Source organism: Phaethon aethereus, assembly GCF_964289735.1.
Source record: "Phaethon aethereus genome assembly, chromosome: 15".
Lineage (NCBI taxonomy): Eukaryota > Metazoa > Chordata > Aves > Phaethontiformes > Phaethontidae > Phaethon > Phaethon aethereus.
In genome coordinates, this window is record NC_138591.1 from 13,679,092 (window position 1) to 13,692,981 (window position 13,890).

At 42.2% G+C, this 13,890-nt stretch overlaps 1 protein-coding gene across 4 annotated transcripts in view; it reads right to left on the reverse strand.

Annotated features, from left to right (window-relative positions):
* Positions 1–13,890, reverse strand: part of ABAT (4-aminobutyrate aminotransferase) — a gene marked incomplete at both ends in the record, with an annotated part of 36,108 nt that overhangs the window by 6,062 nt on the left and 16,156 nt on the right. For 2 of the 4 annotated variants that reach the window (XM_082006905.1, XM_082006906.1), the window contains 6 exons: positions 530–678; positions 1,373–1,436; positions 2,998–3,060; positions 3,444–3,536; positions 4,036–4,116; positions 8,497–8,546. In XM_082006905.1, the coding sequence (XP_081863031.1) occupies positions 530–678; positions 1,373–1,436; positions 2,998–3,060; positions 3,444–3,536; positions 4,036–4,116; positions 8,497–8,546 (500 nt within the window). The remainder of the gene's footprint in view (positions 1–529; positions 679–1,372; positions 1,437–2,997; positions 3,061–3,443; positions 3,537–4,035; positions 4,117–8,496; positions 8,547–13,890) is intronic. The other 2 variants (XM_082006908.1, XM_082006907.1) reach the window with 2 other exon arrangements.

A 13,890-nucleotide genomic window follows, 5' to 3' on the forward strand; every position in this document is an offset into this window, starting at 1 on the left:
TGACAGATCCCAGATACCAGTGAGCCCAACAGGGAATCCCATGGAGATGGTCTGCCTCCCTCAAGACTCTGCTCTGCCCACCTTCCCTTTCTCCCGGGCTAGGGAAGGCAGAGTGCCCCTGCAGCCATAGGCAGGATCAGAGCTTTATGCCAGAGGGCTACCACAGAAAAGCTGAAAAACATGAAATACTGCTACAGTTTCTCTTTGCAGAGGATTATACACACTGTGCTCTCTCTTAGTCCATGTCCCTTTGCAGGATCTGGCAGACACGTTCACTGTGATGTAACAAATTTCTGCCTGTGAAATTTCACCTTGGTATGACTCATGTAGACCTCTAATTCACAGTAAACTGGTGGTTCTTCTGAAAGGCAGGGACAAACTTTTGCCCGTAAACAACAGTGAATACTGTTTTAATCACATGCTGTTCCAATCCCTGAAAACATTCTTCTCATGAAAGGCAGCTAATCCTAACAACACTATTCGTTACTTCAAAACAAAACCAACAGAAAGCTGCCAGTGATTTTTTTACCTCCTCTAAACAACGGGCTTCTTCCTGTTGATTCTCTTTCACAAAGTCTTCCAGAGGATACTTTAGCCTTGGAAATGGAGCAATAGGCCAGTCCAGTGATGGAATGTCCAATTTGTGAATTGCTTTAGAGTGAGTAGTAGCCAAGCAACCTAAACCCAGAAAAGCAAAAATTAAAATAATACCTGTTGAGGAACAATACAGGAAAAAAGCTACCAAGAGGTGAAAAATTGCCTAACACTAAGACTCTAGAATTGTCTTCATGGCTCTCTGTTTTTACTTTATTTTCTGAAATACTGGGTTATTGGATTTAGTCAAGCTTAAGTAGATTGCTCTCGCTTTTAAGCACCAGTTTCCACATGCACTGCTCCAGGGAACCTCTCTCAGTTTGAACAGGTTGTTCAGACAAGATGGGTTTCACCTGTCCAAAGCCAACTGCTTGCCAAGCTCAGAATTGCAGCACTCCTGGGTAACGTGTTTAGAACAGGGATTGAGCTGATATTAAATGGTAAAAATGAGTGACGTCCCATTTGTATATTGTGGTGATTTTACCCAGGAGTTAGATTTTTTACTAGTATAGACAGGAAACCTTGGATTCGGAATGAAAATAAGAGATCACCTGAAAATACATTTTCAAAAAATATAAAATTAATTCCTGCTGTTACTCAAATATTCTGTTTCAGTACTGGTGGGGCTTCCAAGGCAAACCTTCAATAACCCTACAGCTTCCCCACTGGTACTATTTGGCTAAGGAAAAAAACAACCCACTTTTAAGAAACTACAGTGAGATAGCGGCTGAGAGGAGGAAAAGGAAAGGGAGGTGCTGCTGGCAGTTTTTTTGCTTACCCAGGGTCCTTCCGTGGAAGCCGCCCATGAAGGAGAGCATGGCGTAGTCGGGGCAGCCGGGGGGCTGCAAGCAGAGCAGACAGGTGGGCCGTCAGCGTGCGGTGCCGCGGGCAGGTGGCCCTGCCGCCCGTGCAGCTGTGGGCGCCTGACGCAACCCAGACGCAGCCCCTTAGCCAGAGCACAGCGGGATGGCTAGATCCAAGCTGCTGCCTCTCACAGCACGCTGATCGGTCTCCTCTTCAACCATCAGGCACCACAAATTGTTATATTTACCCATTTAAGCAAATACATTTGTCGTCCCCTAAAACTGCCTGAACTCCTAAAATACATCATTAATACTAACGAATACTTGGCAATTTGTACTGTATCACATCACTTCACAGATGAGCTCACACAAGGGCCAAACAGTCAGTACAGTCAACCCCGTTCTGCACAAGCTACGAGCACATGCATACAGGGTGGCTTTAATAAAAGGGCTAATACTTGGGCTAACCCCCCCCCCCAGACCCCTCTGAAAACACAAATTCTCTTTCTTTATGCCTCTCTTATCCTGCAAGTGATTGTCACTGCTTACACACTCCATTTACACCTGCAGTCTTGTATCCCACACTCTGCTACATAGTCAAGGCTCCAAATATTTGTAACTGGATTCTGGAGGATCCCACCCCAAAAGGGGGATGGAGTTGCCCTCTCAAATCTGTCCCCTCCCTCAACTGTAAAGAGAACTCAGATAGTTAGCTCAAAGTGGAATCCTAATGTTTAGATAGCTAAACGTGGACAAAAAGTGACCATCAGTTTTACAAGTCTTTGGTCATCTTATAAAATTCCTGCTCCTTCAGGTCACGATGTGCCATCCTCTTACTTGTATCGGCACAGCCATCTGTCTGACTGTCCTGGAAGCAACATCACAGAACTTAAAAAAAAATTCTGAAGACAAACAGAACAACAACAAACCCCTATAAGAACCCCGCTCCTTTTTAAAACCAAATGAGTTCCCTAGTCCCATGTGAATGAACTGAATGCTTATCCCTATAGAAGTGCTAAAGATCAGGCTGGGACCAGCAGGTTATGCATTTCTAACATATTTATCTTGAAGGAGAGATTAAATACTGTTTTTTGCTATTGATGCAAGTTAAGATTTGTGACTGGCAAAAGCAAGTCCACCTCAGTTGAAGGTGAATAGAATTTCAGAGGTTTATCAGCTGCATCTCAGTTTCCCATCCTGCCTGTTAACATTTAGTCAGTCAAATTTTAACCAACACCTTAATCAGTTCTAAGCTATAAAATCACAACTTCTGAAAAACAAATAGAAGCTCTGTTGTTGTCATTTGTAAACTCTTCCATGCATTAATGATCTCCATGGACCCATCCATCACATGGGCCTCTCTCTAGCAAATGATATGTCATAAAAAAAGGGAGATCTTCCCAAGATTCACAACTGGAGAGGCTGCAACAGAATACAAGCAGTGGTTCTTGATATTTGTTGGGAGACGTTTGTATTTCATTGTTTCCTAGATTTACAAAAACAAGATTCCACTTCAGCAACAGTAAAGCAAATTTTTTCTCCCAGTCTTCCCATAAAAACCCAAGGTACATCTGTAGGTGTGGTAAAGAACAACTGTTACCTGGTTAATCATGCACGATTCCAGTTCCTCTTTGGTGACATTATTGTGGCCCCTCTCCTTGTTCTGGAAGAAAAACACCACAGAACAAAACAAACAACAAATAGTTTTCCTGTAGTTTTAACCAATGCATTTAGGGCTGAACCACAGATTAGTAATGATGGCATTCCAAACTAGAGCCATTGAAGACATTGACTGTGGCTCTTACATACTGACTGCAATCTGCATTGTCTTTATAAATTCTAAAGACAAGGAAATAAAGTTATGTCAATACGAAGTGAAAGCTTAGATGAAGACTTTTTAGTAAAGACTTTATGCTAGGTTGAATGTATGTAACATCATGAACAAGACAACGTCCAAGTCTTTGTTTTACTGTAACAGTTCTAATGATGAATAAAGACTCATTTCTACATCGAAACCCACAAAGAACATTTTAATATTTTACTCACTCTGTACCACATAAATATTGCTTTAAAGGCATTTTCATTCGAGCAGGATCCGCAAGACATGGTGATCACCTGTGGCAGGCCCTTAGGAGCCACCTGTCAATGAAGACAGAAAGTTACTCCAAAATATTAAGCACAAGTATAGTGCAAAGTAATGGTAATACTGATCAGTCCTTAACATCGTGAGCTTCAGTATAATGGGAGACCAACTGTGCCTACAATAAGGAAAGCCAGTATCAACTGCAGCTGAGAGGGCCTGACTCCATTTCAGTCCCAAGGATCTTCAAATTTAAATCAAGACAAACAGAAGGCACTGATTCCACTATCTCTTATGAAAGGAAGTGAAAATGTGTTTTCTCATCAGTTCCTGAATCCAGAATGGAAGAGGCAGTACCTGTGCAGGGCAGGCACGTCACTCTCTCACATTCAGCTGTCAAGTTGAGGAAAAAGGTTCAATGGGGTTACTTGCAGTGAGAAGGCAGGTGGACAAACAGATAATCTGTAATGTTCCCTATTAAAATCCCTAACATCCCTTGATATGCCCATGTCCTTGAACACAGAACACAGTAACTCATCACTGCTGTCTCAAACTTACTGATAACAAAGATTCCTTCAGTCTTTCTGCAAAGTTCTCTGGAGGTAAAATCCCTAGGGCAGGTCTGTTGATAAAAGTGCTCTACAAAGAGGAAGAAAAATTGTTAGGTTTTACCATTGCATGAAAAATACCATGTTGATATCAAGGCAGTTATATTTTATTCTAAATACAAATACGGGCCAGCAATTTGTAGTCATGGCACAAGGAGTTTTAAAACCAGGGAGTAATATTAATGTCTTAGAATATGTTTTTCTGTCTAATATTTTATTCTTGCAGGACACTTTAGAAAAAGTGCATCCTAACTGATACTGACATTTCCTCTTCAATATTGCCATTTTAGTTGTTCAATCTCAATTTTCCTTATACACAGGAAATACACTTTAAAATCTTAATCATTTGCCTTCAGTTTGAGTAGCTAAATCTAAATTCAGTGAGGATAGCAGCACTTTCTTCCTTACTGAGATTCAAGATAGACCATTTCAGAATGCTGTATGAGGATAAACATCCTCCGGATACTATTACAATGGGATTTGGGGGAACAAGACAATGGTAAACTTAAAAGGATTGGGGCTGTATCTGAGAAAGATAACACACGTGTAGGGATCAGCAACACAATACTATAGTAAAACAGATTCCTGCCAAAAAACTCGTGCACACGGGCATGCTGCCTCCCTTCTAGACTGCTCTGGCATGTATGGTAATGGGCAGTGCAGCGAGGAGATCGGCGAGAAGCTACCCTCCATGTTGTTACCTCACTACTCAGCAACACATGTTTAATCAAGCTCAAGAACACTGGCCATGATCTATCCAGACATGTTGGTGAAATTCCTTTTCAACCATGTACTGTTTTCATGAAGCTGGCTGATCTGCTGGTAAATATTTCCTGTTCTAGGGCCTTCAGTTTGCACAGTCACCCCTCTCGGTGCCTCAGCCTGAATTGCAGGTACGTTCTTTATTGTGCATTACAATGGCAGATTTCTAGCTTCCCAGTTTTCTCCTTTCCATTTCCTGATTGAGGTCTGACAGGGACCAGGAGCCACTCATGCTGAAATAGTCTTCATGGATACAATGCGATCTCTCCTGACAGTGGAATTCCATAGCCTACTGGGAAACTATCTGGTTGAACTCACGTCTGCTTCCCAGAATTCTTTTCTCCAACCATTCCCTTTCCCTGTCTGTCAGCAGAACTGAATCTGTGTTGCTGCAAGAGCCTTGGTAATCACAGAAGTGACTACAGGAACGCAACTGTCCCATACCTACATGGAGGTTACTGAGAAGATGGAGGCAGGCTCCATGCTGCTCAATGGGAAGACAAGAAGCAACGGGCATAAATCAAAACACAAGAGGTACTGATTTGCGTATAAGGAAAAGCTTTTTCACCGAGAGAACAGTGAAGCAGTGGAACAGGTTGCCCAAAGAAGCTGTGCAGTCTCCCTCCTTGGAGCTTTCCAAGACCCCAGATAAAACATGGTCTGATCTCACAGCCGATGCTCTTTGAGCAGGAGGCTGGGCAAATGCCACCTGAAGTCCTTTCCAACTTGAATTGTCCCATTGGGCCTATGAACTGGCCACATCAGGACTCACACCTTTGAGAAAGATAACTTTGGTGTCAGTGAACAGCAGCTGGTGGGAAAGCTGAGCCTGCTGCCCACACAGGTGTTTCTAAAGAGCTGCTCTGGAAAAACACCCTCAGTCTCCCCAGTCCACTAATAGAGGTGAATTTCCCATATTTATGCAGTTAATTTAAATTAGGTGTCATGGATTAAAATTGATTCATCATTGCTCTTAGTCTTTGGAGGTAATCTTATTTGATTCACAATGTGCTACTTTTTAAAAAAATTAAATTTGCTCAGGAAAGGGCAAGGTCCATAAATTTGCCAACTGCAAAAGAGCATTATTTGCCCTTTTTTGTTTATTGTTTTTCTTGTTGACATTAAAGGCTGAGATTCATTCGGTGACTTAAGTCTTTATGGGTCTCCAGAGGGGACAGACGGCCTCCGCCAAAACACTCCTGTTTTCAGTGAAACTCAAGCTTGTACATTCATCAGCATCCTTCATTCTTTTTCCTCAGTACAAGTACTCATTTTTGCAGACATGTGGACAACAGCAAGAGATGTAAGTGGCCACACTGTCCCTCTAAGAACACTTCATCAGAATTCTTAGGGAAAACCAAGTATCACACAAGATATAACAGAGTACGAGCTAGGACTTTGTAACTTGTACAAGCGTGTTATTTCCAAAACAATGTTTGTTTCAACAGACTCAAGCTTAAAAAAAACCTAAGCAAGGATGTTAGTGACAGATTAACACAAAGTTTTTGTTGAGTACGTATGAGAAATCTTACTTGACTTTTTATCTCAGTTTAGAAGTAAATTTTCATATAAAATTAGAGGTAGGAGACCATAAATTTGTTGTGAATTTGATTATGGGCTGTCACAGTCAATTGACAACATCAAGCAGAAAAGTGTATTTTTCTTTTGTTGCTAATGAGGTACTCAGTACTGAGAAAAACAGAACATCAACATCAAGCTGCTGTGGTCTCAAATGAACAGATGCATATTCTGTTCTTTGTAGCTGGCTATAAAGAGGGGACATGGAGCATTACAAACAAACCAAACAAAAAATCCCTACAAGAAAACACTGATCCTATCGTTAACATTAAACAAGGGCCCTACCTCAGTGCGTATGACTCGAAAGAAGCACTTTCACAGGAAAGCTGGCACTTTATCTGCAGTCAGACCCCAGCACACACGCCTGCCTGCAGTGAGGTTTGCACAAGTTCTGGCTCATCACAGCTCTCTGGCCTTGGCACTGCAAAGCTCCACTGCACAACTGACATGCTGCGTACACTGTGCCCAGGCTAAAGCCTGCCAGAAATCCTAGGTGTGCAGTCGGGCGCAGACTAATAGCTTTAGTGCTGCCCCCTCCACTGAATTAGCGCAGATGTCAGAAATTGGAACAGGTACCAACAGCATCTTCGATGCTGCTATGTGGGAGAGGGGGGTCCTGGTTGCACCACTCATTTTGGACTTCGGAGACAGTTGCTTTTACTGCAGGCTTCTAGCTGGCAGCCCGTTAACTTCCCTGTTCCAGTGGACAAACTAGCAACTGCCACCAGACAAGTTTTTTTTTATTGTTTTTTGGTGGTGGTGGTTTTGGGTTTTTTTGGTTTTTGTGGTTTTTGTTTTTTTTTTTAAACCTGACTTTGCCTAGTGCTGCATTATAATCAAGGTATTCTTATCTCCTCAGAAATAATTTTTACAAGTTAATGTAAGGATTTAGAAATACTAGTGCTTCTGTGATATCCGGCTCTGTCTTTCATAACTCCAGCATTTCTAGCCCTGGTGTTTTTTTTTAAAAACTTGACTTATTTTAGTTCTGGGGAAGGCAGAATTTCTCATCCTGAAGAAATGAGAACTCCATAAAGCAAATTAGCTCAGGGAACTCAAGCGTCTGCACTTCTTTGACACGCTGCCGCAGGATTTACTGCAGTGAGCCAGCAGGCTCTTTAGGAAGGGAAATGCAGGTATGAGAGGGAACTGGCCCACACTTGAGCTACGCCCTTGCAGGCAGCCTGGACACCCGTCACCAGTTTGCAGAACCGGGGGCTCAATCACTAAAGTCAGTACAACCAACAAGGATCTACCGACATGCAGTCAACAGCTGGTGAGATCAGTTTATCCAAGTACTATATACATAAGCTATTGTGCCAAAAAAAGTTGCAATTTAAAAACCTGCACAAAATCATTATGAAATCAAAAACTTCTGTCCAAACAGTGAAAAAATGAAGCTTGAAATAGAATGCAACTTCATTTCAACAACTTCCATCATTTAATCCAGGTAATTTCCAATCACTATCAGTATACTGTTAGGGAAATCAGGAAGATACTTTATTTAAGAAGCAGTTACTCTGTTCTGAAATAATCCTCTTGCTCTAGTCTAATAGTTTTAATTTTCCAAGAACATGTCAGTGGCTTAGTCAACTTAGTACTCAGGAGACGGGAAGCAGCCACTACCTGCCCTCCTTCCCCCCTCCCTCCAACCCAACCAACCAACCACTCACAGCATTCCAGATTTAGGGCACCATTTTCATATTCAAAATACTATATTCTCTCTCAAGGACTTGTGCTTGCTTTCAGGCTCAAAAATCTTCACTCAAGAAACATTGCTAAAATGATTAATTGGAAACACTATGCTTGAACTATGGTGTAAAACTGGCTGCAGACATATCAAGTGCTTGCATCATCCAAATGTTTACTTCCTGTAAAGCTTCACAGGAGTTTTGGGGTCGTCTTAAACACTACCAAGCTCTTTTCATCTAGTGAGAAATAAAGCAAGCAGATCCTACCATACTTTAAATTGAGTCATTAAGCATTCATTATCTGTTCAATAAAAAATAAGAAAGACCGCCACAAGGAGGGAGAAGACTCTTTAAAGTACTTAATGTTTTAATTCACTTACCAAGTTCTGTGGCTGCTGTAGAAGCTTTATCAGAGACGGATGGCTGTAACCTTATTAAAAAGAACAAAGAAAGGAAACAGTTGTTTCTATCTGGTTTCAATAAACTAATGTAAAGCGTAACCTAGAGAAAAACCTTAACTTAATGCCTAATTGTTTCTGTGTAACTTGTGTATGTTTTAACTATTATTAATAGAACTTCTTTTGAAATAGGACAAACCTTTCTTCTTTTACAAAATACATTATCTGGAACTTTGGTGCCAATTTTGTGTCAGACAATAGCAAACGTATTTTAGTACTGAAAGTTAAAAATTCAAAATGAAAATAAATGAATGTGACATCAATCTTTTCCTTGACACGGCCTGATTGAAACATCACAGTTTTTACCAAGTACCATGGGACCGACATTATTAAATGCTTGCTCGCTCTCCTTTCTAGGTTTCCCATGTATATTTGGTTTCTCTACAGTACAACGTGTGAACCTCTCCCTCAGTTAAGAGCAGGAATCACTTTCTGCCAATGCAGCCCACGAGCTGTTGTTCATGTTAGTCACCATTCAGCTGTGGTATAGAAGCGTCTCTGGTTTCTCCTGCCCGAGCAGGCTGCTTGCCGTTCTCACCCACCATAACCCCCATCTGCTTGACTCGCATGGCTCTCACCGAGCTCCGACCACCCCACACGCGTTTCAGAAACTGCTTCTGACACTGAACCACAGAGGGAAGCTCCCTGTCCAGCTGTGTCCATTTAGAGTAGCTGGTGCTACACTTCCAGTCTCATGGCAATTTCTACCCTCCTTGAATATCAGACTGATTATTCCTAGCACAATAACACAGCTTTTCTCCCCGCACTGTGCTTTTTAACTGATTGGATCTTTCCTCATTGTAAAACCAACTTAGAAAGATGTATTCCCCCTTTTATGTTTTCCTTCCATGCAGTCCCCCAGTCTTTGGCAGCTGACAGTAAGAAACAGACAAGCAAAAATCCACATATTTACCCATTTCCCAAAGAAAGCTCATTTAGCAATTGCAATCTCAGTGCATTATAACATACTAACAAAATACCTGCAAGGGCTTTTTGTGCCTCAGCAGATGCAGCCGGATGGCGCAGGGTAACCTTACTAGCAGAGCAGTGCTGTTCTCAGAGATGGTTTTGCACTGCTGATGCGTGCAATGAGCACACGTTACAGCAGACCCTGCAAGGATAAGCCCCGGGACTCCAGCAGAATTTTGCCAATGGCTTGACAGCATTCCTTGACATCTGTTGCAGTTGGATGGCACTCATCACCACTGTCCTCTACAATGCTATCTAAACATCTGTGCAAGACTCTGCCAAACTTGTTTTGAGATGTGCACGTACTGGCCTCCACATTGTCTAAGCTTTCGCTTATAACACACACTCACGTTTATTTGCATGCACGAAGATGCATCACTAACAATCCTACCAGAAGGAAGAGGCTGGCTATTCAGACAGCCATACACTTTAAACTCACGAACTAATAAGCACCCAAATCTCTAACCCGCCACAACGCATTAGTTATTGCAAGACATCTGTCTGGAAATCCTTCCTTCTCAGTCATAGATTTACATACCTCAGCTGTGCATCACCATAAAAAAAAACCTGCTTGATAAATTGCTGTGTCTGTTAACAGAAATCTGTTTTCCTTACTTTGACAAACTTTTAGTTGGAAAAAGATGCAACAATTTGTCCTTTTTACTCAGAAACATCAAGATATGAAGGACGCTTCAGGTTTAACACAACAAGGGTGCTTTATACCCATTGACATTCTATGGGATAATTTGCTTGCTTATAGGTAAACCAATGTATCTGACATTTAAACAAAAAAAAAAAAAAAGGAAAAAATCTTCACCAAAGGAGCCCAGAAAACTTCATTTTAAGCCTGATCTCTAATGTATGAAATGCCAAAGCCAGAGATTAACATCTTTTATACTGCCTTGTAGAAACAGTTGGAAACCTCATCTTCCCTACTGCTCAGTAAGTCAGACCACTTTAATTTTATTACAAAAGCTTATCATGTCTCTGAACTCCTCATTCTAGTTGAATGACAATAGCCCTGATTATCCTGTCTGAGCAATGGAGCATTAGGCTACTGTGTTAACAAATAAATTATAAATTCCATTATGAATATTTTAGTTCAAAACAAGGAAACATCCAGATTGTTTTCACAGAATCACAGAATCATTAAGGTTGGAAAGGACCTTCAAGATCATCAAGCCCAACCATTAATCCAGTGCCACTGTGTCCCCTAAGCCATGTCCTGAAGCGCCACATCCACACATTTTTTGAACACTTCCAGAGATGGTGACCCCACCACCTCCCTGGGCAGCCTGTTCCAATGCTTGACCTCTCAGTGAAGAAATTTTTCCTAATATCCAATCTAAACCTACCCTGGCGCAACTCAAGTTGAGTTTCCTCATTGTCCTATCACTAGTTACTTGGGAGAAGAGACCAACACCCTCGTTGCCACAACCCCCTTTCAGGTAGTTGTAGAGAGCGATAAGGTCTCCCCTCAGTCTCCTCTTCTCCAGACTGAACAACCCCAGTTCCCTCAGCCACTCCTCATAAGACTTGTGCTCCAGCCCCCTCACCAGCTTCATTGCCCTCCTTTGGACACGCTCCAGCACCTCAACGTCCTTCTTGTAGTGAGGGGCCCAAAACTGAACACAGGATTTGAGGTGCGGCCTCACCAGTGCCGAGTACAGGGGCACAATCACTTCCCTACTCCTGCTGGCCACACTATTCCTGATACAGGCCAGGACGCTGTTGGCCTTCTTGGCCACCTGAACTGCATGTCATGCTGCAAAGAATCTGTTAAAATTATTGTGAAGATAATGCAAGTGGTTATTTGAGGCACAGACAACTAAATCTGCATTGCACCTGCTGTCATGGTGTCGTGGTTTAGCCCCAGCTGGCAACTAAGCACCACGCAGCCGCTCACTCACTCCCCCTCCTGCAGTGGGACGGGGGAGAGAATTGGGAAAAAACTCGTGGGTTGAGATAAACACGGTTTAATAGGACAGAAAGAAAGAAGGAAACAACAATGATAATACCAGCAAAGGAATGTACAAGAACAAGTGATGCCCAATACAGCAATTGCTCACCACCCAGTGACCGACAGCCCGTCCCCGAGCAGCGATTTCCACCCCCCGGCCAACTCCAGTTTATGTACTGGGCATGACGTCGGATGGTAGGGAATATCTCTTTGGCCAGTCTGGGTCAGCTGCCCCGGCTGTGTCCCCTCCCAGCTTCCCGTGCACCCCCAGCCTGCTCGCTGGCAGCCCAGCACAAGAAGCTGGACTGTCCTTGACTGCTCAGCAACAACCCAAAACTTCAGCACATTATCAACAGTTTCTCATCCCAAATCCAAAACACAGTCTCACACTAGCTTCTGTGAAGAAAACCAGCTCTATCCTGGCTGAAACCAGGACACATGGGAAGAATTGTTGTTAGGCTTGAGGGAATGACACAGTTGAAAGCTATGTCACTGAGAGCTGTAGCTGTGGCTACCGCTGAGAGGGCCTTTGAGAGTTTATGTTGCTTTTAGAAGTCTCCAAACTAAACCTTATAGAAGTTTTTTTTTTAAATAGTTTAAGGAAGCATAACCATTAACTCTGGTATTGCTCATAAAAACATGTAATTCTGTTGCTGATATTACAATGCCTGAAGAATGCAGAGATCTTTGCAGTTTCTCTTATGTAACACAAATTCCAGGCTGTTATCACCCATAAAACTTATCCTTTCCCACCCACATAAGATGTCTCTCATTTCAGCCCAAGTGGTCTGGTCTTCCTCCTGACATCCCCTGTTCTGCTGGTGCATCCTCAAACAGACCCCCGTAAATAAGAGAGAGTCCTTAAAGCCTGTCTGTTTCTGGGAGAGCAGGTCTGTGAGTGGAAAGATGTTGAACTGGTACGTGGGTTCATAGTCATAAAACTAACACCAGGAAAAACTAAATGGTTAAATAACTATGGTAGACAAAGTCAAAAAGCTCTAGGCCGAGATGGCAACCAGACTTGTTTCATTGCCATGACCAATGCAAGGGTTTGTAGCTTTGCGAATCCACTCTCAAATACATTCATCTAAGAAATGACGGAGCTGGCTCTTGAACAGAAGGGCACCTGCTTCATCACTCTTGCTGTGTGTCCAGATCAGTGCGACAGGAAAGTACATGTCCTCCAGGCTCACGAATGTGCTTGTCTGCAAAAGGAGAAAAAACCTGGAGGCTGCTAAAATGATGAGATGGAGAGAGCCCAAAGAATCCATTTGAACTGAGTAGCAGCCTGCTGTCAATAATACCAAGCTACACCTCTCCGCATCTCCCCAAAGGAAAACAGACCTTCCCAGCGCTGAAAAACAGATTGTTCCATTCGCTGTTCCAGGATGCTTGCTAGTAAACATGTCGATAAAGTGCTCCCTTGCATTTGGCTCCACGGGGTTTCTAACTCCATTAGATTAAAGGAGTATGTCGTGCTACGACTTCCCAAAAACCATGTGGTAAAAAACTGTTTTAATTTTTATTTTTCAGCAAAAAACCGTCTTTGCCTAGAGGGTTTTTTATACTTTTAATTCTTATCTCTCCACACAGGCACTTACCACCTCTCAGCCTCTGCTGATAAATATATTCTCGTGTAGTCGATCATTATTAAATCTTGGGGAGTCCTGACAAATTCATAAAAGGTTTTATTAGATTTACTTGCAGAGAGATAAGTACAGAAGACTAGCAAGCACCTTGTGATCTTGTTTTGGTGTCCCAGTCTAGAACCTAAGTCTGTCACCAAGAGGGACATTATTAGCAACGTCTGCAGCTTCAGATAGTCTTGTCATTCAGTACAACTTAAAAAATAAATTAGTACTGTGTGTTCATTTAGATTTAGGTCAGCCTGTAAGTATTAAACTTCCATTTCTTGTTGCTACACATCACAGAGCCATTATCTGAGAAACTGTATGAAGCACTGCCCTACAGTTCCTTCGTGACTGAGGAACACTTCCTCTAGGACAAAAAAAAACCCATCTTATCCTCAAGAAGGCATTGCCATGCATGAAGGAGGAACTAGGTGGCTTAGCTGAGGACCAGTTATAGGTACTGGAGTCTTATAACTATCTCACCAGTTTCAATCAACCAGATAAAGTAAACTGCAGAAGCCCCTACTACTACATCCCATGACTAGTATATAGGCATATAGATATATCTCAAGAGAGTTAATAGCCCTTGGTTCAGTTATGGTCATGTATGACATTATGAGCATATCTAATAGTGCTACAGATATGAACAGTCAGGTTTTTAGACAGTTTTAACCTAATCAGGCATTATTACAGATGGTTCCAAGAAACTAAGTGATCTCTTAGACCAACTGGAATTGATTGCAGGTTCAATTTAAA